The sequence below is a fragment of the Cervus elaphus genome, chromosome 15, assembly GCF_910594005.1.
Source record: "Cervus elaphus chromosome 15, mCerEla1.1, whole genome shotgun sequence".
In the NCBI taxonomy this organism is placed as follows: domain Eukaryota; kingdom Metazoa; phylum Chordata; class Mammalia; order Artiodactyla; family Cervidae; genus Cervus; species Cervus elaphus.
In genome coordinates this window covers 65,928,899-65,952,051 of record NC_057829.1, presented here as the reverse complement: position 1 = coordinate 65,952,051, position 23,153 = coordinate 65,928,899, and the positions used below count along the sequence as shown (strand labels likewise).

Here is a 23,153-nt window from a genome sequence, read left to right as displayed (position 1 = left end):
ATTTACTTTTTGCTCATCTTTTTATTTTCTTAATCTGCCCAACTGTCGGAGCGCCCTCTTCGTCTGACGTTTTACCGGCTGCTTGTTCCTTTTGCCTTAGTCCAAGTGGGCCTGTGTTTTGAAATAGCACCCCCTCGTGGGCACCCGCATTCCAAGAGCTAAATCTCACCTGCTACACTGCGGCAGGGTAATTTAAGTTTAATCTTGTTCAGTTGCCCAGTCTTGTCCGACTCTTTGCAACCCCATGGACTGCAGCACGCCAGGCACAAGTTTAATTTAAAACAGCACACTATCGGCGTCGGCTCTGAGCTACTCAGAGACCTACGCTGGCGCCTCATCGCCAGATTTAGCGCCTGCTATTGCACATCATCTTGTTATCCTCCAAAGACAACAAGCATTCCCCTGCTTTTGTTTTTCTCTGTGGAAAACTTGAGCCTCAAAACATCTCTGATGCTCTGTTTTATCCTGGAAAGCCCTTTTGGTCATCCCAGCCAAACTCGAGCCCTCCCTGAATTTCTACACTCCATAACTATCTCTATTATTTACTCATTTGGCATTTAGAATCTCCTTCATATTGTTTTCCTATTTTTCTTTTTTAAGATTTGTATTACAAAAGTTTAAAATTCATTTCAAAGGTACAAAATACAAAACTGTTTAAGTAAGATACTTGGCCTACAAATTCCAATCCCCAGATTTAATCTTTGTCACCTTTGGGATATATTCAGCCACACTTTCTGTGTATATAAAAATGTATAGGTCGTAGTGAAGACGCATTTAAGCATTGCTTTCTGTCCTAGTCCCAGAGTTTGTAAAGGTGAACCCACTGGGGCTGGCTGGAGATGAGAAAAGTTTGTTCCAGAAGAAACTGAGGGATCATAAGGACTTCTAAACATGGGAAACGGAGAAATAAATTATTTTCAAAAATCAGTTCTATATTTTTTCCAATTTTTAATCAATTCATTAACCAATATTTACTGAGATCTGAGTACCAGTTCCATTAAATAAATATATCATTATTTAAATTAATATATGGGCTTCCCTTGTGGCTCAGCTGGTAAAGAATCCGCCTGCAAATGAATATATAATTTAATATAATTATCATTATTTAAATTTTATTTGTGATTCCTAGTTTTTCACTATTACAAATTAAGTTACAGTGAATATTCTTATACATATATCTTTCCTTCTTTTTTGCCAAGGTATCTTAGTTCCCTGACCAGGGATGGAACCCAGCCTAGCAGTAAAAGCTGCAAGTCCTAACCACTGGACTGCTGGGGAATTCTTGCCCCACCTTTTTTATTTTTTGCATTTTGGTACACTCTTTCTATGAAATAGTTTCCTTGAAAGAAGTTTGCTAAGTTAAAGGCTGTATATGTGTGTTAGTCGCTCAGTGGTGTCTGACTCTTTGTGATCCCATAGACTATAGTCTGCCAGGCTCCTCTGTCCATGGAATTCTTCAGGCAAGAAAACTGGAGTGGGTAGCCATTCCCTTCTACAGGGGATCTTCCTGACTCAGGGATGGAATCCAGGTCTGCATTGCAGGCAGATTCTTTACTGTCTGAGCCACCAGGAAGCCCCATATATATGTATATACATTTGAAATGTCAGTGGACAATATCAAATTGCCCTTTAGGAAGGTTGTGTTAATACATATTCCCAGGTAGTTCCCTGGCAGTCCAGTGGTTGGGACGCCACGCTTCCACTGCTGGAGACACCGGTCCTATCCCTGGTTGGCTGGGAAACTAAAATCCCACATGCCACATGGTTCAGCCAAAAAAATTTTTTTTTCACCCAAAGTATTTTAAAACTAAAAAATAACACACATTCCCACAAAAAAAGTCATGAGAGGAGAGGATCTCTCATTATGGAATGAATTATATGCATTTTTCCTCCCACCACCATGGGTAAAATTTATGTTGAAGGGCTTCACACCCAATATATTTGGAGACAGAGCCTTTAAGAAGGTAATTAAGGGTAAATGATGTCATAAAGGTGGGGGTCTAAAAAAAAAAAAAAAAGGTGGGGGTCTAATCCACTAGGTCCAGTGTCAGAAGAGAAAGAGACACCTGAAAGCCAGGGAAAGAGGTCTCACTAGAAACCAGCCTTGCCAGCTGACTGATCCTGAACTTCCAACTTCTAGAGCTGTGAGAAAATAAATTTCTGTTCTTTAAGCCACTTAGTCTGTGATGTCCTGTTATGGAAGCCTAGGAAGACTCATACAACTTCCTTTCAGTTAGTTTCTTATTACTCTTTCGGGTGAAGTGAATCTGTTCTGGCAACAATAAAGTTTATTTCCAATAAACCTGGAAATAATTTACCAATAAGAGATCAGTAACAACCAGTACGGGGTGCACAATTCTTCCTCTTTGGAAGAAACATCCTCTAATAGGTGCTCTGTAAATGCTGGTGATTTGGGCACTAATTATGGTCAATATTATGATGATTAGGCTTTGAGAAGATTAATGTTTTTTTAAAAAAAGCAGAAAGTTGTGCCCTTTTTGCTTTATTTAGCATCTGATAAAACAATATTTACCTACATAGGGTGTACACATGGAATATACTAAAAGAGATAAGAATGTATCTCTCCAGTGCTACCTAGACAGGGGTGTTGTGGCTACTAGTCTCCTTGTCAGGCTACTAGTCTCCTGGCCTAAGGGTCAGGAAGGAAGACCTCAGAGACACTGGCCACCAAACACTGGGTGCCCAATTCCATCTTTGCCTGACTCCATGTTCAACAAAGACTCATCTGATTATAACAATTGACTTCCTGTATCATTTTCTATGGGGATAAAGTGTGTTGATCAAGTGAGACAAAATGCCCAGTTCACATAACATCTATTTCTCAATGTGAATTAACAAGTCAGCATTCTGGTTTTATTGAATGCCTACTATGTGCCAGGCACTGTTTTAGGCACTGGAGATACAGGAATGACAAAACAGACAACACACACAAAAAACAGCCTCCCTAACAAAGCTCACATTCTAGTGGGAAGACAATCTCCAAGTAAATAAAGAGTCAAAATAATTTCAGAGTGCCAGAAGTGCTGTCAGAAAATAAATGGGATGGGACTTCACTGGTGGTCCAGTGATTTAGACTCCATACTCCCAATGCAGGGGGCACAGGTTCGATCCCTGATTGTGAACTAAGATCCTGTAGGTCGAGCATGCAGCCAAAAAGAGAGAGAGAGAAGTAAATAAATGGGATGGAGAGTGTGAAAGATAAGAGGGGGCATTTTTTTTTTTTACATGGTGTGATCAGGTAAGGAAGAGAACATATTTGAAGTAAGATATGAATCACAAGAAAGACCTAGCCATTCAAAGAGCATTCTGTGATAAGAAAAGTCAGTGCATGGGTTTTCAAGTGAGAACACATTTTTTTGTGTTCAAAAGAAAAACTAGTTTAACTAAGGAATTCTAGAAAAGAGACAGAGTGATACCACGATGCTTCATATGTATTTAATTTGTGTGAGTCAGTCTCCTGAACCCGATGAATTCTGATTCACTTCCTAAATTGAACCTCCAGACCTATAACACTGAGTACCAGACCTATAACACTGAGCACCAGACCTGGTCTCATTGAAAACCCCCAGGATGGCTTCCAATAATCTTGTCTCCTGTCATTCACACTTTTTAAAAAAAATTTATTTGGCTGCACTGGATCTTTCTTGTGGCATGCTGGATTTTTCTGGATTTTTTTTTTTAAATTGCTGCATGAGGGATCTAGACCCCTGACTGGGGACTGAACCCAGGCCTTCTGCACTGGGAGCACCGAGTCTTAGCCACTGAACCAGAGTGTGCAATCCCTATTCATACTTTTATGTAGTTCTCTCCCATAACTGTACCAGAATTGGTCTGTGTGACCAATAATATAAGGAAGAAGTGATGATATATTACTTCCAATAGAAGTGTCAGTCGCTCAGTCATGTCCAACTCTTTGCAAACCCATGGACTGTAGCCCACCAGGCTCCTCTGTCCATGGAATTCTTCAGGCAAGAATACTAGAGAGTAGGTAGCCATTTCCTTCCCCAGAGGATCCTCCCAACCCAGGGATTGAATCCAGGTCTCCCGCATTGCAGGTGGATTCTTTACCAGCTGAGTCACAAGGGAAGCCCAAGAATACTGAAGTGGTAGATAACAAATTTTGTTATTCTAAGATGCTAAGGTTGAGGGTATCTTGTTGCATAATAGTAGATAATTACTATGCCTGGTTTATAGTTACTCTTCCAGGGAGATGCAAACTTTCAGGCAATATCCCTTTTAGTGCTTTATTTTTAGACCCAAACAACCCACATGTGAGGAATGGTTTACAGTCCTCATCATGCTGTCTCCTTGCAATATCCCTAGGAGAATTTTTTTAAAGTAGGGATATTATTGTCCCCATTCTGCTGAGGAAGAAGTTGAGGCTAAGAGAGGGTTAAACAATATGCCCAGGGGCGCACAGTGAGTAGTTGTACATTATGTTTTCTTTGGTTCCTCTGTTCCTAACGGCCTATCCTCCACTGTACTAAGCAGTTGCTTATGGAAGGAGAGATGAATGAATAGGTTTCAACCCATTTGGTGAGAATGCTCTGAAGGGGTCGGGACCCTTTCTGAAAGACGTATTCCCAAATATTGGCATGCATAAGAACCACCTGAGGCACTTCTTTAAAATTCAGATTCATGGATCCCCTTCCTCCAGAGGTAAGGTTTCCTCCTAAGGAGAATGGGGCCTTCTACATATTTAACAAATTTCCTAAGAGTTTCATATACTTTAAGTAGCTGCTTTAGCAGAGAAAGAGATGGTAGTAGTAAATGGTCACGGTGATGGTAAATGGACAAGAAGGGAAGGAGTCATGTGTTGGAGCTGAGAAAGACAAATCCTATCAGAATTCTTATAATCATTTGATAAATATTATATGATACATATCAGGCTATAGGCACCTTCTTAGGTGCTGGGGACAGAGACATCAATAAGACATATCATTACCATCTTGATGGAAAAAGCAGATTCACCCTTGAAAAAAAGAGGAATGTCGGGGCTTCCCTGGTGTCTCTGTGGTAAAGAATCCGCATGCCAATGCAGGAGACACGGGTTCAATCCCTGATCTGGGAAGATTCCATATGCCCACATACCACAGAGCAACTAAGCCCATGCGCCACAGCTACCAAGCCTATGCTCTACAGCCTGGGAACCGCAACTACTGAAGCCTGGGCACCCTAGGGCCCATGCTCTGCAACAAGAAAAGTCAACCCAGTGAGAAGCCCATATATCGCAACTAGCGAGCAGACCCAGCTCACAGCAATTGGAGAAAAGCCCACACAGCAATGATGACCCATTACAACCCCAAAAAAGAGCAATGCCAATGAGTATTTAAGGGAGTTTCAGGAGTAAAAGAAATGTGGGCGAAAACAGACAAGGCCAAGTAAGGTCAAGAAAAGGAGTTGGATGGGACAGGTTCTAGGAACTGCAAGAAGCCAGGAACTCACCTGTCCTAAGGCCAGTCTAGCCCACTGCTTCTGCTGTTTGCCTTCTGTGGGGCTCATCCCTTCATTTCTTACCACCTCACCTCTTCTGAGCACCTCCCACTTTGCTTCATCCCCATGTCCAGAGTCCATCTTACACTAATGACTGGTATTAAAAAATACTGGTGGGCTTCCCTGGTGGCACAACAGTAAAGAATCCCCCTGCCAATGCAGGAAACAAGGGTTTGATCCTTGATCCAGGAGGATCCCACATGCCCCAGAGCAACTAAGCCATGTGCCACAACTCTTGAGCCTGTGCTCTAGGCCTCGGAAGTCACAACCACCCATTTTGTGTCCTAGAGTGCCTGTTCTGCAACAAGAGAAGTTACCACAATGAGACCGTGCACCTCAACTAGAGTAGCCCCACTCGCTACATCTAGAGAAAAGCCCTCACAGCAACAAATGCCCAGCACAACCAATAAATAAATAGAATTTTTTAAAAATATAAAGATTAAAATAAATAAATAAATAAAATAAAAAAATAAAAATATAAAGATTAAAAAATAAAAATACTGGCATGCCACTGAATTATTAATTTTTTTTTTTTTTTTTGCCATGCCACATGTGGAATCTCAGTTCCTGGACCAAAGATGGAACTTGTGCCCCCTGCAGTGGAAGTAGTGGAAGCAAAGAGTCTTAACCACAGGACTACCAGGGAAGTCCCTGAATAATTCACTTTAAAATGGTTAATTTATGTCATGTGATTTCACCTAAAAAAAAAGGAAATACTGGGTGCTCAAATCCATCCATCCAAATCAGCTAAGCCTGCCACCCTCGGACCTTGTCATTAAGGACCTTCCACACAGACTCACTGCCTCCCTACTAGGGCTATCTGCCAGGCATCTGTAGCTTCTCCCATCTTTGCAACACAATTTCCAGAGATGCTCCAATGATGTTTCCCTCTTCTTCCCCAGGTCTGGTCCAAATTAGAAGTAAAGCAGAAAAGAGCACTGGGTCAAGTACTTGTTATGTGTGTGACCTGAGGCAAGTTACTTAACCTCCCTAAGCATGGTTCCTCAAGGAGATGAAACTACTTAATCATCCATTCAACAGTATTGAGATATTTTCTTAAAAGAAACAGGATCAGTAGATCAGCTGGAATGGGAGAGTGGTACCTTCCCAGAGGAGGTGAATACTGGAAGTATAACTGAGGTTCAAAGGAGACATTAACTAGTTAATAGGCAAAGAAGAGGGAGAAGAATGTTTTACAGAAAGTTTGAATTTATTAACCTTTCTGAATATGTTTTCTTGCTTGTTTAATGGAATTAACACCACTTTCTTCCAAAGGTCAGCATGAAAAGTAAATAAGATTTCAAGTGTGAAACACCTAGCACAGTACCTGGCACATAGTGTATACTGCAACAAATGCTGTTTTTCTTCTTCTCTGCCTTCTACCTTCCACCTATGTAGTCTAGAAGGGAACTTTAGGTTCAGAGGAGGCAAAGTCCCCTATAGGGTGGGTTATAAGCCCCTTTGTCCACTCAAGTGATTGGTGATAACCATGGAATCTGGCCAAGCTAGTTGTTTGGAATGAGTGGCCTTAGGGGTGAGTGGTTACAGGATTGTGTGCATCCATCCCTGGTGGCTCAGAGGATAAAGAATCTGCAAAGGTTCAACCCCTGGGTCAGGAAGATCTCCTGGAGAAGGGAATGGCTGCCCACTCCAGTATTCTTGCCTGGAAAATCCCATGGACAGAGGAGCCTGGTATGCTACAGTCCATTGGGTTGCAAAGAGTTGGACACGACTGAATGACTAACACACAGGGAGTGAAAGGGGTCAACACAATCCAGCCCACTTCTGAAACTTTTCAAATAACAGATAACCTCAAAGAAAGCAGAAAGGAGCTAATGTATACTGAGTACTGACTACATGGCTGGTATTGGGCTAGACAACTGGGCATACACTGTCTCATTTGATTCTCACCAAGCCAGGGAAACCAATTATAGAGGGTAAAGTACAGAATGGGGAAGTCAGTTGTCCCAAGTAATTTTCTAGTGAGGGGTAAAGCTGGAATTCGAAGTGAGGTATCCAAAATTCCAGGCTAAGGTTATATTGCTTTAGGTTCCCTTTACTCCCTATAGTGCTGACCTCTGCCCTGGGGAATGTGGGGAGGAGGTGGACACAGGCAAGGGATGCTGCCAAGGAAATAATTGTGTAAGTGTGGATAGCTTCAGTCACATCCCTTTGCAGGCTTCTACCTGCACACCCCCACCCCCCCACCCCCACTTTGCCCTCCAGAGGGTGGAGATAGGGAAACCTAGGGATGGGGGAATCCAAGGTAGATGGAATGCTGGAGTTAGTGAGAGACTGCACTTACAGCTCCCTTCCCCCAACCTCTCCTAAGCACAAGGCAGTGGATACCCATCTCCTGGTTGGTTCTCTTTTCATCCCTAAGACTCTGCATCTGCCCATAGCTTCGCTTCCTGCTCCCTCAGCAAAAGCTAAAGGGTCTCATAAACACTTAAGCCTCCACATCTGTAACCCTCCCCCAGCCAGTCAAACCAGCTGTGCAGACTCTGGGCAGGGGTGAGGGAACCTTCACTATCAATCCCCTCCTAAGTAACAAAAGGAAGGAGGACCCACCGCCCAGTCCGGGCCAGAAGCCTAGGAAGGGGACACCGCCCAGGTCCCCAGCATCTACTGCTGGAACCCACCATGAAGCTTAAGGAAGAGAAGCTAGCAGCTGGGGACCCCCTCCCAGAAGGGAGGGGGCCAACTCTCTCTTCCAGACGGCTCCCCTCCCCTCCCTCCTCCCAGCTAATAGGTATTTCCTGTTTATGAGGCAGCAAGGGTTGGCTTTTGGGAAGGGGTGGAGATGGAGGCCCCCCCACCCCCACTCCAGGCTGTGTTGGGGAATCCTTGAGGAGTGCCTGAAGGTTGGGAGGCTCCTCCCGGGGGTAGGAATGTTCCTCACGATGACCATCCACATCACCCCACCCCCTCCAACATAAGCCCCAGCTCCTGCGGGCAGGGGGCAATGGAGGGGTCTGCTTCCTTTCCTCCCCAGTCTCCGAGGCACTCAAAATGAAAGCGGCTTCCAGGAGAAGTTGGGGCGGGAAGGAAGCTGAGACTGGATGGAGAAAGGGGGGAAGGGAGGAGAGCATCTTGACTGATGAGTCAGAGTCTGCAAGGATAGAGGACGGCCTGCGGATTCCCCCTCCCCAGTCCAACCTGGCGGTCATTCCGCTGCCCCCCTCTTCCCAGCAAAACACAGATCCCAGGCAATTAGGCGAAGGAGGGGGCCGGGACCTCACCTAATTAACCCTTTGGCTCCAGTCCTAACTGGTTTAGCAGGCAAGGTAGGGGTAGTTAATTTAGGGGGGGGAGATAAATTCACGGGTTGCTACTCGAATTAAGATAATACTGCTTTCCCCACCCACGTTATGATGGGGGCGCATAACCAGGGCCGTCCAGATTAAGATTGGGGTTTCAGCAGAAAGCATGGACTGGGGGATTGGCAGTCCGGTTTCCCTCCCAGAGCTCGGCCGGGGGTGGAGAGAGCTACACCTCACAGCCCACCCTGGCTCCGCCTCCCCCAGTCCAGGCTCCCGCTCCGGCTCCTCTACGCTCCCAACTCGGCGGCGCCCGGAGGACGGACACCCTGCGTGAGACCTCGCCTCCTCTCCCTCCCCCTCGCCTGCCCTCTCCGGGGGTCTCTGCTTCGGTCTCCTTTTTTAAAAGCTGCGTCACATGCACGCCGAGCCCGGTGCGCCACCGGCCGCTCGCCGCCCGCCCGCCGCGCGGCGCACGCACGTCGCAGCTCGCTGCGCCCTCGCCCGGGTCACTTTGACACGGCTCTCCCCTCCCACTAGCAGGCAATTAGCATATTAATAAAGCCCGGCCCAGCCCGGTTAGGACTGGAGAGCGGGCGCCTACGAGAGGGGAGAGCGAGAGCGAGAAGGAGCGCGAGAGCGAGAGGGGGCGAGCGGCGGCGGCGTTGGCGGCAGGGAGGGCGGCGGGAGCGCACAGACACGCACACGCACACGCGCACACACGGACACACACTCCGGGGACGCACACCCGTGCGCACACACGCAGAGGCAGCTCGCCTTCCTGCCTGGCTTCCTTCCTGTCTGCTCCGCGCCTGACAGGCTCCTCGCTGCAGCCAGGGGCCGCCCGCACCGGGCCGAGGCCGGGCCGGGCCGGCGGCGAGGGCAGCGGGGGCCGCGGGCGGCGGCGGCGGCTCATGCCCGGCCTGTCCCCGCGCGGGGCGGGCACCGTGACTCGGCTGGGCCCCCAGCGGCGGGCGATGTGAAGATGTCAGTGGGCTGTGCCTGTCCTGGTGAGTGGGGCGCGCGGCCTCCCGGCCCCTCCCTCCCGAGCCCTCCCTGCAGATCCCTCAATCCTTGTTTGGTGAGAACTTGTGTGGGGGGCGTCAAAGGCATGGCTGTGGTCGGGGTCTGTAAGGGGTGTGTGAGGCCTCAGTTGAGGGAGGGTTTTCCCCAACTGTGTAAATGCGCAGCAGCCCAGAGGCACGGGTAAGGGGTGCTGGAGGTAGGTTGTGTGTGTTTTTTTTGAGGGGAGGTTAATTAGGGAGGGGTGGGGGGGGCTGAAATTCCCAGAATTCCAGGGTGTTAGCCAATCAGAAGTGAGTCTGGACTTTTGCCCCCCCCCCCTCAGGTCATCATAGAGTTGTGATTGGCTGGTTTGGGTTGCCCCCCCCCACCTTTCTTGCTGTCTATTCCCTCATTTTGTGACACCTCCCTCCAGACTGTTTCTTGAGGCCTCTTGTTTTCGGGGAGGGATTGAGTGGGGACCATTTTGCCCCCCTCCAAATTATCCTGCCTGTTGCCAGGGACGGTTGGCCCTTCTGAGGGACCGGAGGTCCGCGGGGATGGGGGGCGCAGATAATTGGGCCCTTGGGCCTGGCAGCCCTAGTGGGAGGGGGAATGTGGCAGCCCCAGGCAAGCTAGAAAATTGAGTGACTTGTGAGACTTGAGTTAGGCGATGCTTGATCCCAATGAGAGGACTTAGGTTCAGATTCCTGCCTCCCCCCAAACACATCAACTCTTGCCAGTGACAGCTGGGGTCTGAGTTCTTTCCTAGGGAAGAGGAAGACTCTTATCTACTGCCAGGAGGAAGGAGAGGGGCCATGTGAATGGAGAGGGAGTCTTCAGAGGGCCTCAGAACATGGTTTCTACCCGTCCCCACAACTCTGGGTTCTTGAATTATCTGCAGAACCCCATCTTGTCCCAGGCAGGAATTAGCTTTCTTTTGAAAGTCAGATATTCTTGAATCTAGCCTGGTTTGGATCCTTTGCCCATTCACATGCCCTGTTCTCTGGGAGGCCCATACCCTACAACTGGAAGCCCCCCTTCCCCCTAACACAATCCCCAAGGGAAGCTGCCTGTGCCGAAGCTTCCTTGAAAATCATGTGACCCAGACCAAAGCTGGGCTGGGCTGGGCACACACTTAAAGTGCCTGCTGAGGCTGACGTTTAAGGGGCATGGAGCCCAGAGGGAGGGCTAGTAGAGCCTGAGGATCCTGGAATATCCGGGTGTGGGAACCCCTGGCTCCTGCTGCAGAGGGTGGGGGAGAGGAGGGGAGGGAAGAGCCTGCCAAGCTGGAATCCTGTCTGGCCCCATCACTGCTCCTCCTATCAGCTCCTCCTATCACACATGTTCCTGTGTGTATTTTCTTTATAATTCTCCCATGCTAAGTACCCTGTTCAGACCCATCCATTCTCTTGAGTCCATCCCATGGCCTTGATCGTCCATCATCATACTAAAGGGATGCATAGCTAAAGGGCTGAGTCTTAAATGTTGATTGTTAGTTCCTACGAGTGGTGGGCAGAAGGTGAATCTAGAAGAGTTGTCAGACTAGAGGTAGATGGGACGTTGGTCTTGAAGTTGGGTGCTTGGTCCAGTAGGAGAAGGGAGAAAGTTTCCCTCTCAGTCTCTCTGGGAGCAGCATGGGGACAGATGAGGACCTTTGTGTGTGAGGGGGGACAACTTCAGTCAGTGCCCTAAATGGTATGTTCCTTTCGTGTGTCTAGTGATCAGTTCGGGGAGAGCGGGCCTAAGATGGCCAAGAGTGGGGAATCTTTTTCTTGAATGTAAGGAAGTCTCATGATTGATGCCATAAACCATGGTTGGAGGTTAGTCTTCAAGGAGAACCACTTGGGGAGGGGCATGAGTGTCCTGGGGGTGAGAAATGGTAGGATTGGGGTAAGGGAGGGCACCAGGCTTGCATGGGTGTGTGTGAGCACATGGTTGAACACAGGGATGTTGTGGCAGCATGTACAGCCCAGGCCCAAAGACCACCGCCCCCAACCTGAGCAGCCCTGGGGTGGGGGCCCAGGCGCCCTGGCAGGCCGCCTGCCTGCTGCCTGTCTGCTCGTCTGAGTCTCTCCTTTGTGCTCTGCTGTCTCCCGGCTCCTCCTCCCCCAGCCCGGCAGAGACAGCACATGCCCCACACATGTGACTGAGGGAAGCCAGAGCACACGCAGACCCACACACATGCACACGCGGAAGGAAACACTACAGGACACACACACACACACACACACACACACCTAGCTCCCATAGTGCTCCTGGGGTGCGGAGTCGCTTCTGGGGCTTTGGTCAGGAGCAGGGAGAACCTCTGCTAAGGGGCATCACCCTGGGCAGGGCCGGTTGCTGAGGGGGCCAGGGCCTGTCTGGGGCAGCGTGTGGCTCAGAAGGGTTAAGGCAGGGAGGAGTTGGGGGAGGGGAGGAGGCAGCAGTGGTGGCGGCTGGGAGCCAGGAGACGGGGATGGCAGAGCGCCAGGCCAACGGGAGGCCGGGCACAGACAAAGGAAGGGGGGCAGGCACACTGGAGGCCTGGGTCAGGGAGCCCCAGGGGCCCGGGCAGGGGGCAGTGCTGGTACCTTATCCTGTGGGCTGGGGCGGGCTGCTGCCCTTCAGAATTCCCCCCTCCAGAAGGGGTGCTCTGGCCCTTCCCTCCCTCCTCACCTTTGTCAGTCTTTGCTGCTCCCAGCTTTCTCCCCACCCCACCCCCCACCAATTTTAGAGGCTTCTAACTCTGAGTTGCTCTCTTCTGTTGGACCTCTTCTGCCCCTGTGCAAGTGGGAGAATTAAGTCAGAACCAAGAGAGGAACAGACTTGCTAGAGATGGGGAATTAGGAGAGGGCCTGTTTTAAATGATATTCCAGAGTCTGGCTACATCTTGGTGTTTAGGGGCCCTTCTCCCTGAAATTTGAAGAGGCAGACTGGGTGGGGATTCTGAGCTCTGAACTGGAGGCAGAAGCCAGAGCACACACCCATGTCCTGTCCCTGAGGAGACAGTCATTTGGGGCCTGGAGTGACCGTTCCTTGGAGGGGGCAGGCAGTAGGAATGGCTGCAGTGCCCCAGGGCTGGGCTTGTGTGAGTGGGATTAGAACCAGGGTTCCAGCCTCAAGCCCTCCTGTCTCACTGTAATCTGTTCAAGATAGGATAATATTTGACCCAGGATGCTATTAGACTCTCTTAAGGTACTGCCTTGTGAATGTACTTTGCAAAACTTAAAGGCATGAAACAAATGACAAGAATTGTCCTGTCAGAGGGGGAGGAATGTAGTTATCCCAGAGTTGGGCTGTAAATTTGAGAATCAGGGCAAATATCTCAAGTCCTGGTGGTAGGCACTATGACAGTAGGCATTCTGGCTGAATTGTATAGTTTTCAGTATGTTTATGAAAGCCAGAGTGTATCATATGACCAGGCCATGAGGGAGCAGGGTGTGCAGATTTCAAAGAGGGTGGAGTTAGTCCTTGGGTAGCAAAGTGTGTAGCGGTCTGTCAAAGGTTCAGGAGGTATGATGCAATTTTGGGGTGTGTCTTGGGGATGGGGGCGTGTGTGTCACAAGCCCCAGTGTGTATGGAAATCAGGGTCTGACATAGACTGTGTATGTGTGTGTCTCTTAGGTTTGGGTTTATTTGGAGTTTGAGGTATATCATGGGTTGAATTGTGTATCAGGTACTGATTTATGTGAAAGTCAGATGGGTTGTTTATGTATGGAGGATGTTCACAGAGCCAGGTGCAATAATATTGTTACTGCACAGTCAACTGGTGTGTATGCCATGAGAAATCCTGTTGTGGGACTGTGTGTTAATATGCTTGGGGGTTAGGGAATAGAAAGCTGAGACTCAAATTGCAAAGTAGTAAGAGGTCCTTACTGCCGCCCCGCGCCCCCCCCCCCTCCCCACACACACATAGCGGGTGTGTGTGTGTGTGTGTCTCTCTCTCTCTCTCTCTGTCTGTCTGTCTCTTGGGATTCCCCCCTTGCTTTGGAGAACAGGTCCTACCCTGGCAACCATATACCTTTTTTGTCCCTGGGGTATAGGGAGAGGATTCAGCAGCAGACTGGACCCCGTCTGGGGACCCTTAGATGGGCAAGTTTGCCTTCCTTGACTCTAACAGAGCCCCTTTCCCCTGCACCCACGTGTCTCTGGTATGGTGGTGGTGGTGATGTTGGGTGAGGGGAAGGGGGCCTCCCTCTGCTAAAGCAGATCTGTTTGGAACTTAGCTGTGTTGGGGGGCAGGGAACCTGGAGTGTCCCCCTCTCTACGATCAGTGTTTACAGGCTGAAGTCTGAGTGTGTCTCTGTCAAAAATAACCCCCTGCAGCCTCCCCCCAGCTGCTGTGGGATTTCACCAGCCAAGAGTGGCTGCCCAGGCCAGCCTCCAACCTGAAAGATCACTGAGGAAAGGAAGAGAGATTTGGGGGATGTTTCGGAGGAGGCTGTTAGATGATACTGGAAATCTCCAGAGAGGAGAGTGCTTTCCTCCATCCTTGCCTGTGGCTTTGGCTCCCCAGCTCACCCCTGAGCACCCCCACTTGGGGCTTGAGGGCGGCATTCCTGTTCCCGGTCCCCACAGGCCTCCCCTCCATCCAGGTCTCTCCGGACCCAGTCTGTTCCATCTCCACCTCTCCGTCCTGTCCCCTGTCTCTCCCAGTCTCTGTCTCTCTTTTGTTTTTCTCAGCAGTCCTCCCTGTCTGCCTCGCGCTCTCTCTCCCTCCCTCTTCCTCCTGCCTCGCAGGGAGGGGGGCGGGGCCGGTGGGGGCAGCTCCACCCTCCGCCCGCCCTGGGGCCTCATTCTGAGAGCGGCTCGGGGAGAGCGAGCGGGGAGGGAGGGAGAGAAAGGGAGAGAAGGAAGGGAGCCGGCGGGCGCTACGTGTGTCTGTGCGTGTGTGAGTGTGAGTGAGTGTGAGTGCCGGGCCCTGCCTCTGCTGGTGCCCCGGCGGAGGGGCCTGCTGGCCTGGGGAGAGCGGGCGGGCTGCTTGGAGGCAGAGGCATAGGCGGCGGCGGGGAGAGCCGAGGAGGAGGAGGAGGAAAGAGCGGAGCAGCCATTGTTGAGGGAAACCTTGCAAACAAAGAAGGCTCCGGACTCCCCGCGGCCCCCCGCCCCCCAGGCCGGCCCCCTGGCCCCCGGTCCCTGGCCCAGTGGCCATTGTAACTTTCCCCCGGGGCTGTGGCCGCCGCGGGGCGGACTGAGACCGTGCGTGAGTCTTTGTGCAGCCCGCGGAGTGGAGCTCCCAGCCAGGCCTGCCCGTCCCACTCGGGACATGAGCGGCTGAAGTTGGCCCCCCCCCTCAGGCCTCACCCCAGCCAGGGCCCCTCTGGGCTCCCAGCTGCCCCCCGCACCTCTCCTGGTCCCCTCAGTTCTCCCAGGTAAGTCTGGGCACCCTGCAAGCCTGTTGGGGGTGGGTGGAAGTCCTGGGTCTGGTCCGGGCCTGGGAGAAAGGTGCCCCAGCTCACAGAGGCCAGGGCCCTCAGGCCTGCTGACCTATGGTCAGCCCCCAAAGGGAGGAGGCCTGCCCTCGGGTCAGGCCGGTTACCATGGAAATGCCCAGCTGGAGATGCCCCCCTAAGGCCACAGGATGCCGCTTCCATTCAGAGAAAACTTTACTAGTTCTGGGCTCTTTCTCCTCCCCCTTCCTAAAGGCTCCCAGGTTGCCAGAGATGGGAGCCAGGGTTCTGCCTGACTCCAAGACTGGGTGACACATCCAACCCCTCACCCCCACCCCCATGTTGCTTCCTCTACCCCTGCTCCTGGGGACAGGCAGCAACAGGGACAGATGGTCTGGGTGATGTTCCCTCCCCTCCTCTTCTCACTCCCAAGCCCTTGTGCTGGGGCTACTGGGAGTTGTTGTGGCTCTGGAGAGATGCTGAGTTTTATTTGTGTCCATTCACTGGATATGTAAATAGAGGCCCCTGAGCTTTGGGGTTTAGCTCTGCAGAACTGTTACCCAGCCCCAGGTAATGTGCCTGTCATTTCTCTAGTGAGAAACTGACACTCTGAAACTTTTTCCAGAGTTAGAGAGGAACCCTGGTGTCTTGCCTCTCATCTCTCTAGGACCTTGAGCTGACACTCAGAGTGGGCCAAGGAGCAGGGCAGTAATGGTTTTGTGAAAAGGAGGGCCTAGGTAGAGGATGAGGGCCAGGTCTCCCAATCTAGACTGTTGGGTGTATTGCCCAGGCATGGTTTCTGGTGGGCAACGTGAGCTTTGACTTCTTACATGGCCTTATCTGTCTGTGGAGTGGCGGGGACTTGGGACTGGGTGGGACTGTCTCTTTCCTGAGGACAAATGCTCCTCACTCAGTTCTGACTGGCTTGTGAAGGCTGTGTGTCATGCTGGGAGCCCGTGGATGTGACATCTGAGAGCTCATGTGTGGGGCGAGGGCCTGTTGCAGGCACCCTGATCCTGCCTGGGGCTGCTGGGTTCCAACCCTTGGTAGGCATGTTGGGGCGAGCTGAGGGTGGAAGCCTGCTAGGCAGGATGAGACACACACATGTGCAGGTACACACAGGCTCTGAGTTTTGGCACCTTCGGGGACCGTGTAGGGTAGGCCCCTCTGGAACCCTCCTTTGACCTATATTGTGAGGAGGGGACCCAGGGGAGAGAATTACATGGCATATGTCGGCACAGGGTCTTCCTTTGTCTCTCCCCCCCACCAAGGAACAGAATAGATTTTGTATCAAAATTAAAGAGGGGGCTCAGATACAGCCAATTCAGCTACCCTTCCAAATGCAATCAAGTTTGTGGGACATGAGGAAGCAGCAGTGGCTAGGACTTAGCTTCACTTTCTCCTCCTGTCTGGTGGGGAGGGGGAAAATGGTATTTCAGGGGGACCTGGCTGGCACCCAACTATGAATATAACACTTCTTCCAGTCAGGTAATAATAGTAGAGCAGGAAACTCTGTGCTGCCGTGTGAGGTGGAGAGGGGACACCTGTGCACAGGCATAGATGCACACCAGCAGAGACCCTGTCTAGTTACCACTTGCCTCCAAACTGAGCCCCTGAAACCTAGGCTCCTTCCCAGGGGCTTCTTATTTTCTGTTTGTAAGGAGAGTGGGATCCATTGGAGGCCCATCTACCTCCCTCCTTCACTGCAAGTCTAAGGAAAGAAAAGGGGTTGAAGCTTTGGGTTTCTGGTTTGTAGACAATACTGGACCATGGTAGGTGTGGGGGAGGGGGCTGGACTGATAAGGGAGTGGCCGTTGGTGGGAGAGGCCGAAGGCCCAACTGGTTATCTAGTGGGCGGCACCCAGCAGGCACCCCCCCCCCCTTATCTTTTTATCCCCTGCCCTCCTGAGACCCTGGGGGTGGAGAAGGGGCAGGGAGTTGGCAAAATCCCCCTTCACCCTCTCCCAGCTCCGTCTCCAGAGTGCATTAGGGGAGTAGAACTACCATAGGATATGGGACTCAGAAGACTAGGCTCAAGTCCTGGTTCTGCCAGTTACCAACTCGGCAAGTCCCTTTGAGCTTTTAGTAGCCTCATTTGTAAAATGGGAATGTTAGAGTCACTTCTGCTGCCGCACAGGATTGTGGTAATGATTACACAAAATAATGTAGATGAAAAGGGAGTTTTCAGAATTTTAGATTCTGATGTTTATATATTTATCCTATGGTTATTGACATTTCTTCCCAGTTTCAATTCTGTCATCCAGGGTTCACCCATATGAAGAAATGGGCTCTTGAGTATTAGGACTGAGAACTTCTAGATTGTAAAACAAAATTGGAGCCAGATTTAGAAGATGGGATAGTTGCTCTCTGGGGTAATCTCCCTTTCACAGTGTACTCGGGTGCTCCAGAAGACCAGTTCCTGTGCATACAGTCTTAACAGCCTTCCAAGAGCACTCCCAAGAGGGACTCGAGGGAACCCCTTCTTTGTTTCCCTTTTAGGTTGTTCCTCAAAGTCATTCAAGCTGTACTCACCGAAGGAGCCCCCCAACGGCAACGCCTTCCCACCCTTCCATCCCGGCACCATGCTAGATCGGGATGTGGGGTGAGTTTCTTTTCTACTTCCTGTCCCTTCCCCATATGGCATCCTGCAAGGGGATGGAGTGACACCCCCAAATAATTCCTGTCTTCTACCCCATTCTCATAGCCTTTTCCCTTTCACAGCCCAACTCCCATGTACCCGCCTACATACTTGGAGCCTGGGATCGGGTAAGTGGAGTCCAGTGGGGAGGTTGGTTCTCTCCATTATAGAGGTGAAGGCAGAGGTGGGGGGGAGGGTCTGCTCCTACTGACCTCCCTTCTTCACTTCCCCCAGAAGGCACACACCATATGGCAACCAAACTGACTACAGAATATTCGAGCTTAACAAACGGCTTCAAAACTGGACAGAGGTATAGCCAGGGGAAAGGAGCTGAGAGGGAGAAGGCCATCTGGGCATCCCTGTGCCATGTCTGCTGATACATGCACCCCTCCCTGTGCTCCTTAGGAGTGTGACAATCTCTGGTGGGATGCTTTCACAACTGAGTTCTTTGAGGATGATGCCATGTTAACCATCACTTTCTGCCTGGAGGATGGACCAAAGAGATACAGTGAGTGGCCTCTGCGGGTCCTGCCAGTTCTGCTATAAAAGTATACACCTCCTGTGTCAAGATGTGGGGCTGGGTGTTTGTCCCAGGGGATCTGTCCTGACAGGGATGTTACCTGTCTGACCGCCTCTGAGAGCCTTCTATCCTGAAGAGTTTGTCCCATCTCTGCAGCCATTGGCCGGACCCTGATCCCACGCTACTTCCGCAGCATCTTCGAGGGGGGTGCTACAGAGCTCTACTATGTGCTTAAGCACCCCAAGGAGGCATTCCACAGCAACTTCGTTTCCCTTGACTGTGACCAGGGCAGCATGGTGACCCAACACGGCAAACCCATGTTCACCCAGGTCAGCACCCAGTTGGATGTGAAACACTGAAGGGCCTAAGTTTGATTCCTCTGCTGGCTCCCCAAAATGTACTTGGCTGATACCCAGGGAAGTGGCAAGATATGCAAGGCAGGCAGGCATGCTGCAGTTTTCAGCAGTCATGTATTGAGTTTGTAGGTAACAGTTTTTTGGGTCATGGGGACACAAGTGAACACAAGCCTGTCCTCATGGAGCTTATAGCAGACGAGTGTTTTACTGGCTACATGAGGAGAGGACAAGGATCTATTAAGCATTTCTGCTGTGTGTGTGTGTGTGTATGGACTGGATTGGTGGGTGTGAGGAGATGGTCCATGTCAGTTGTGCACACCCAAATTTATGTTCAGGTGACAGGAGTGTGTGCAGTGTGACAGTCATGAGGAAATGGGAACAAGTATACTTTTGGGTGTGTGGGGAGGTGGGCAGACCTGTGACAAGCTTGTTTCCAGGTATGTGTGGAAGGCCGGTTGTACCTGGAGTTCATGTTTGACGACATGATGCGGATAAAGACGTGGCACTTCAGCATCCGGCAGCACCGAGAGCTCATCCCCCGAAGCATCCTTGCCATGCATGTGAGTTATAGGCAGGACCTAAGACACCAGGGCGCGGGCGGGCAGCAGGAAGGGTTGAACCTGGTGTGCCATGTTTCCCGCTGTGGCCCTAGACAGGGTTGAAATTTATCCATCTGAGAAGTGAATTTTTACATAGTAGCTCCTCCTCTGTCCGGGGTGTCGCGAGGCTCAGTTGACTGGGCAGGTAAGCAGGTGCTAGTATTCTTACCTTTCTTCTCCAGGCCCAGGATCCCCAGATGTTAGATCAGCTCTCCAAAAACATCACCCGGTGTGGGCTGTCCAATTCCACTCTCAACTACCTCCGAGTGAGTCTCTGATCACCTGGTTTCTGCCCCATCCCATTTGGTCTCTGCTCCACGCCTGTCCCCTGACAAGCCACCAACTGGTCTCCCCCCAGCTTTGTGTGATACTAGAGCCCATGCAGGAGCTTATGTCCCGCCACAAGACCTACAGCCTCAGCCCCCGTGACTGCCTCAAGACCTGCCTCTTCCAGAAGTGGCAGCGCATGGTAGCACCCCCTGGTGAGTGCCTTGCACCTGCACCTGCTCTTTCTAGGATGTGATGCTGCTCCCCAGGGCTGTATCTCTTAACTCCTCACGAAGCCGTTTCCTTGCTCCTGGGTCTGCAAGATTGGGATCAGGGTAGGCTCAGGCTCCTTAGGAGCCAGATTGGGGAACAGGGAGCCCCGGGCCCTACCCTTCCTGAGTCTCCTTTCCCTGGCACAGCGGAGCCTGCACGGCAGCAGCCCAGCAAACGGCGGAAACGGAAGATGTCTGGGGGCAGCACCATGAGCTCGGGGGGCGGCAACACCAACAACAGCAACAGCAAGAAGAAAAGCCCAGCCAGCACCTTCGCCCTCTCCAGCCAGGTACCTGTAAGCATCTCGGCTTTCTTCTCTCTTCTGGGCTGCCCCACTGCTGACCTCTGACTCTTGACCCTGACCCACCCTGAGCTCACTAGCACACGTAGAAGCAAAGACAAGACAGTTTTTCCCACTGGGGGCTAACTCCTGTCTGAGAGTCCTTGTCAGTCGTATGCATGGCTGTGGTCACATAGACTCAGACATAGCAACAAAGGACACAAAGGGATGGACACAGCCATGGGGACATCTGGACATAAAGGACAGACAGCTTAGGGGCACACAGACCACCAGAGAGACACATACTGACAGAAGGACACACAGACAAATGTGTGTCAATCTAGAATACACACACATGCACGTGCACACAGTCCCCCCGCCACTGGTGTTTTTGATCTGCTCCCTCTCTTACCTGTGGACAGAAGTTTAGGAGCCCCCTAAAATTTTGGAGAGATGGATTAGTGAGCTGGTGGAGTAGATCGACTTCTCCCAGAATCCAGTGGATGTGGGTTAAAGGCTGTGATGCTTTGCAGTCTTTCACTTGGAAGTATTCTAGGGGCTGAGGGTGTCAGAGGAGATGGGGTTGTAAACTGGGATATGAGCGGGTGGGTGGGGGTTGAGTTTCCTGGGTGGGTGTTGGGGCTCTGGGGGAGTCTGCTGCCCTGGGCTGGGCGAGCCCCTGCCCCGATTATGTTTGGGGACCTCCGCCACTCTCAGGATGTGATGGTGGTGGGGGAGCCCACCCTGATGGGCGGGGAGTTCGGGGACGAGGACGAGAGGCTCATCACCCGGCTGGAGAACACCCAGTTTGACGCGGCCAACGGCATTGACGACGAGGACAGCTTTAACAACTCCCCTGCCCTGGGCGCCAACAGCCCTTGGAACAGCAAGCCTCCATCCAGCCAAGAGAGCAAATCGGAGAACCCCACGTCACAGGCCTCCCAGTAAAGGCCCCACCACAGCCACCTAGCGCTCTGCCTGCCTGCCCCACCTCTCGCAGCCCCAGGGAGCAGAAGACAGAATGAAGAGACTGAGCATCTGAAATGGGCAGCCTCATCCCCCCGCTTCAGGGAGGAACTGGACTCACTGGGGGCAGGTGCCAAGATTTGTCCCCCAGTGGCCCTGGGCTGGGGCTGGCCTCTGCAGAGCCTTTTGGGGGAAGGGGGGCCTCATGCAGATGCCTCCGTGGACCCTGGGCCTCTGAGAAATGTCCTGACCACCCCCCCCACACCCCCCGCCCAGGGCATTTGCCTCCATCCTCACCCCAGGTTCTGGGTACCCCCATCCTCCTGACTCCACCCCCTTCAAGCCCAGGGTTGTCTACACCCACAGCCCTTAGGGACTTAAAGTCATGGGGCTTGGTTGAATGCCCCTTCCCCAAACCCTCCCTTTAGGTGGCTGGTAGTAGAGGGGTAAAGCTCTGGACTCCTCCCTTTTGCCACCTATCCCAGCTCCAAGTTTTTTAAAAAATAATATTATTAAAAATGTAAGTTTTAAAAAAAAAAATCACTCATGTCCCCCCCTCTTCCCCTTATTAAAGGTCCAGCTACCTCCCTTTGCCTGGCAGATGGGGAGCTTAGAGCCCGTGTGGAGGAAGGGGGCTATGCATTACCATTTGATAACAGTTTGAGAGCTTCAGACCAAGGAGACACTTTGCCATCTCTCTTCCCTTCTCCTCCGGGGTGACTGGAGTGGGGAAGGCACGCCATGGGGCAGGGAGCCATTGATGGCCTCACCCATGTGACAACCCCCTGCTGTTGTCTTTGTCTCCCTCCTCTAGGACTCTGGCCTGCCCTCCTAGTGCTTGTGACTCCCTCTCTCCCAGTCCCCACCCCCTCCCTCCACGGTGTGTATATTCTTCACAAGCCCTCCACTAGAGCAGCTGTCTGCATGGGGGGAGGGGGAGGCTCCCTCCCTCAGGGAGTGTGGAGGGAAGGGAACAGCCTTGTTTGTTACTGTGTTTTTTGTTTTGTCTCAGTTGGGCAGGCATGGGGGTGGAGGAGGGGGTTCATCTACTCTCCAGTACTCTCCTTTCCCACCTCCTCAAACTGCATATTTAGTCCTCCCCTGCCTTCAGAGGGGTAGGAGCCACTGAGGATGTCCCCAGCTCTAACCCACCAGGGAGCAATAGGTATTTGTCCTCCAGCTGAAGGAAAGGCTCTTCATCTCCCAATATCTCCTCCCTCCCCTTCACAGAAGGACAGGGGAGGCAGCCAGGATCCTCAGCTCTGCCTCACAATTGGATGGATGTGTGGAGGCTCCGGGCCCAGGGTGAGGCCAAGAGCAGGGTCCCATGAGTCTGGGCCCAGCTCTGGCTTCGCTGCCTTCTCCTGTGGCCAGTTCCAGAAGTGTTAGCACCACCTCTCCCCACTTCCTTCTGGATTTGGGGCCCCCCACATCCTGTTTCCTCCACTCCAGCTGCCACTATTGGAAGGGTGTTGTGTCAGGAGCTGAGGGAAGGGGTAGGGAAGATGGATGTCCCACCCCAACTGTAATGCCTTTTTTTTTTTTTTTTTTTTTTTGGGCCATTTGAGTCATGTATGGTATCGATCAATAAAGAGACTTTTTGGTTTGAAAGTGTCTTGGTTGGTCATTGATGCCTATGTCTCAGTCCAAGGCAGCCTTTTCCCCTCCTTCCCACAGCCTCTACAAACAGCCACTGGGGAGGAGGTATGAATTGTGAATTCCTCCCCCTGCCATCTCGCTTTTCCCTTACTCTTCTGGTGTTGCTCTTCCTGTTTCCCAGGCGGTCCCTTCCCGGATTGCTGTTCACACCCCTAACTCTTCTGGTCCTTCAGAGGCAGGGTTCCTGGGATAGATGGCCTTGAATTAGGGAGCTAGGGGTGGAGTGAGGGAAGGGGTTCTCACCTGGTAAGCAGCTTGGATTGCAGGAGCTCTGGACCATTAGACTTGGTCTAATGGTCTAATGCTCGGGAGACTCAGGCCTGTTTTTGTCTGTAAGCTTCCTACCCCTACCTGGCCTCTAGCTTACCAGCCCAGCTGAGCTCTGCACTAATCTCCCCAGGAGTGAGGACCCTGGGTAGGAAAGGAGGAGAGAGTAAGGCTGTCTCC

General features: G+C 51.5%; 1 protein-coding gene and 1 pseudogene across 4 annotated transcripts; both read left to right on the top strand.

The window, feature by feature from the left end:
• The first annotated feature begins 757 nt into the window (after positions 1–757).
• On the top strand, positions 758–874 carry LOC122709742 (annotated as a pseudogene).
• An 8,534-nt stretch (positions 875–9,408) lies between these two features.
• Positions 9,409–22,662, top strand: LDB1 (LIM domain binding 1). Of its 4 annotated transcripts, none has more exons than XM_043925770.1 (11): positions 9,409–9,784; positions 17,648–17,750; positions 17,870–17,914; positions 18,021–18,096; positions 18,192–18,294; positions 18,463–18,635; positions 19,100–19,222; positions 19,444–19,527; positions 19,620–19,743; positions 19,948–20,090; positions 20,799–22,662. In XM_043925770.1, exons 1-11 carry the CDS (start codon positions 9,760–9,762, stop codon positions 21,027–21,029), a joined length of 1,230 nt encoding a protein of 409 aa, XP_043781705.1. In that variant the 5' UTR covers positions 9,409–9,759; the 3' UTR covers positions 21,030–22,662. The 4 variants fall into 4 exon arrangements, with proteins under 4 accessions (XP_043781705.1, XP_043781704.1, XP_043781702.1 ...); XM_043925769.1 differs by having other exon boundaries at positions 19,948–20,096; XM_043925767.1 differs by having other exon boundaries at positions 9,602–9,784; positions 18,024–18,096; positions 19,948–20,096.
• The last annotated feature ends 491 nt before the right edge of the window (positions 22,663–23,153 follow it).

What these genes read in the sequence shown, in the direction of transcription:
- LDB1 (XM_043925769.1), top strand. Translation starts at nt 9,760, where the DNA reads ATGTCAGTGGGCTGTGCCTGTCCTG. An exon ending in AGTGGGCTGTGCCTGTCCTG is followed by an intron (nt 9,785 to 17,647) that starts GTGAGTGGGGCG and finishes TTTCCCTTTTAG; the next exon opens with GTTGTTCCTCAAAGTCATTC. An exon ending in GAAGCATCCTTGCCATGCAT is followed by an intron (nt 19,223 to 19,443) that starts GTGAGTTATAGG and finishes TTTCTTCTCCAG; the next exon opens with GCCCAGGATCCCCAGATGTT.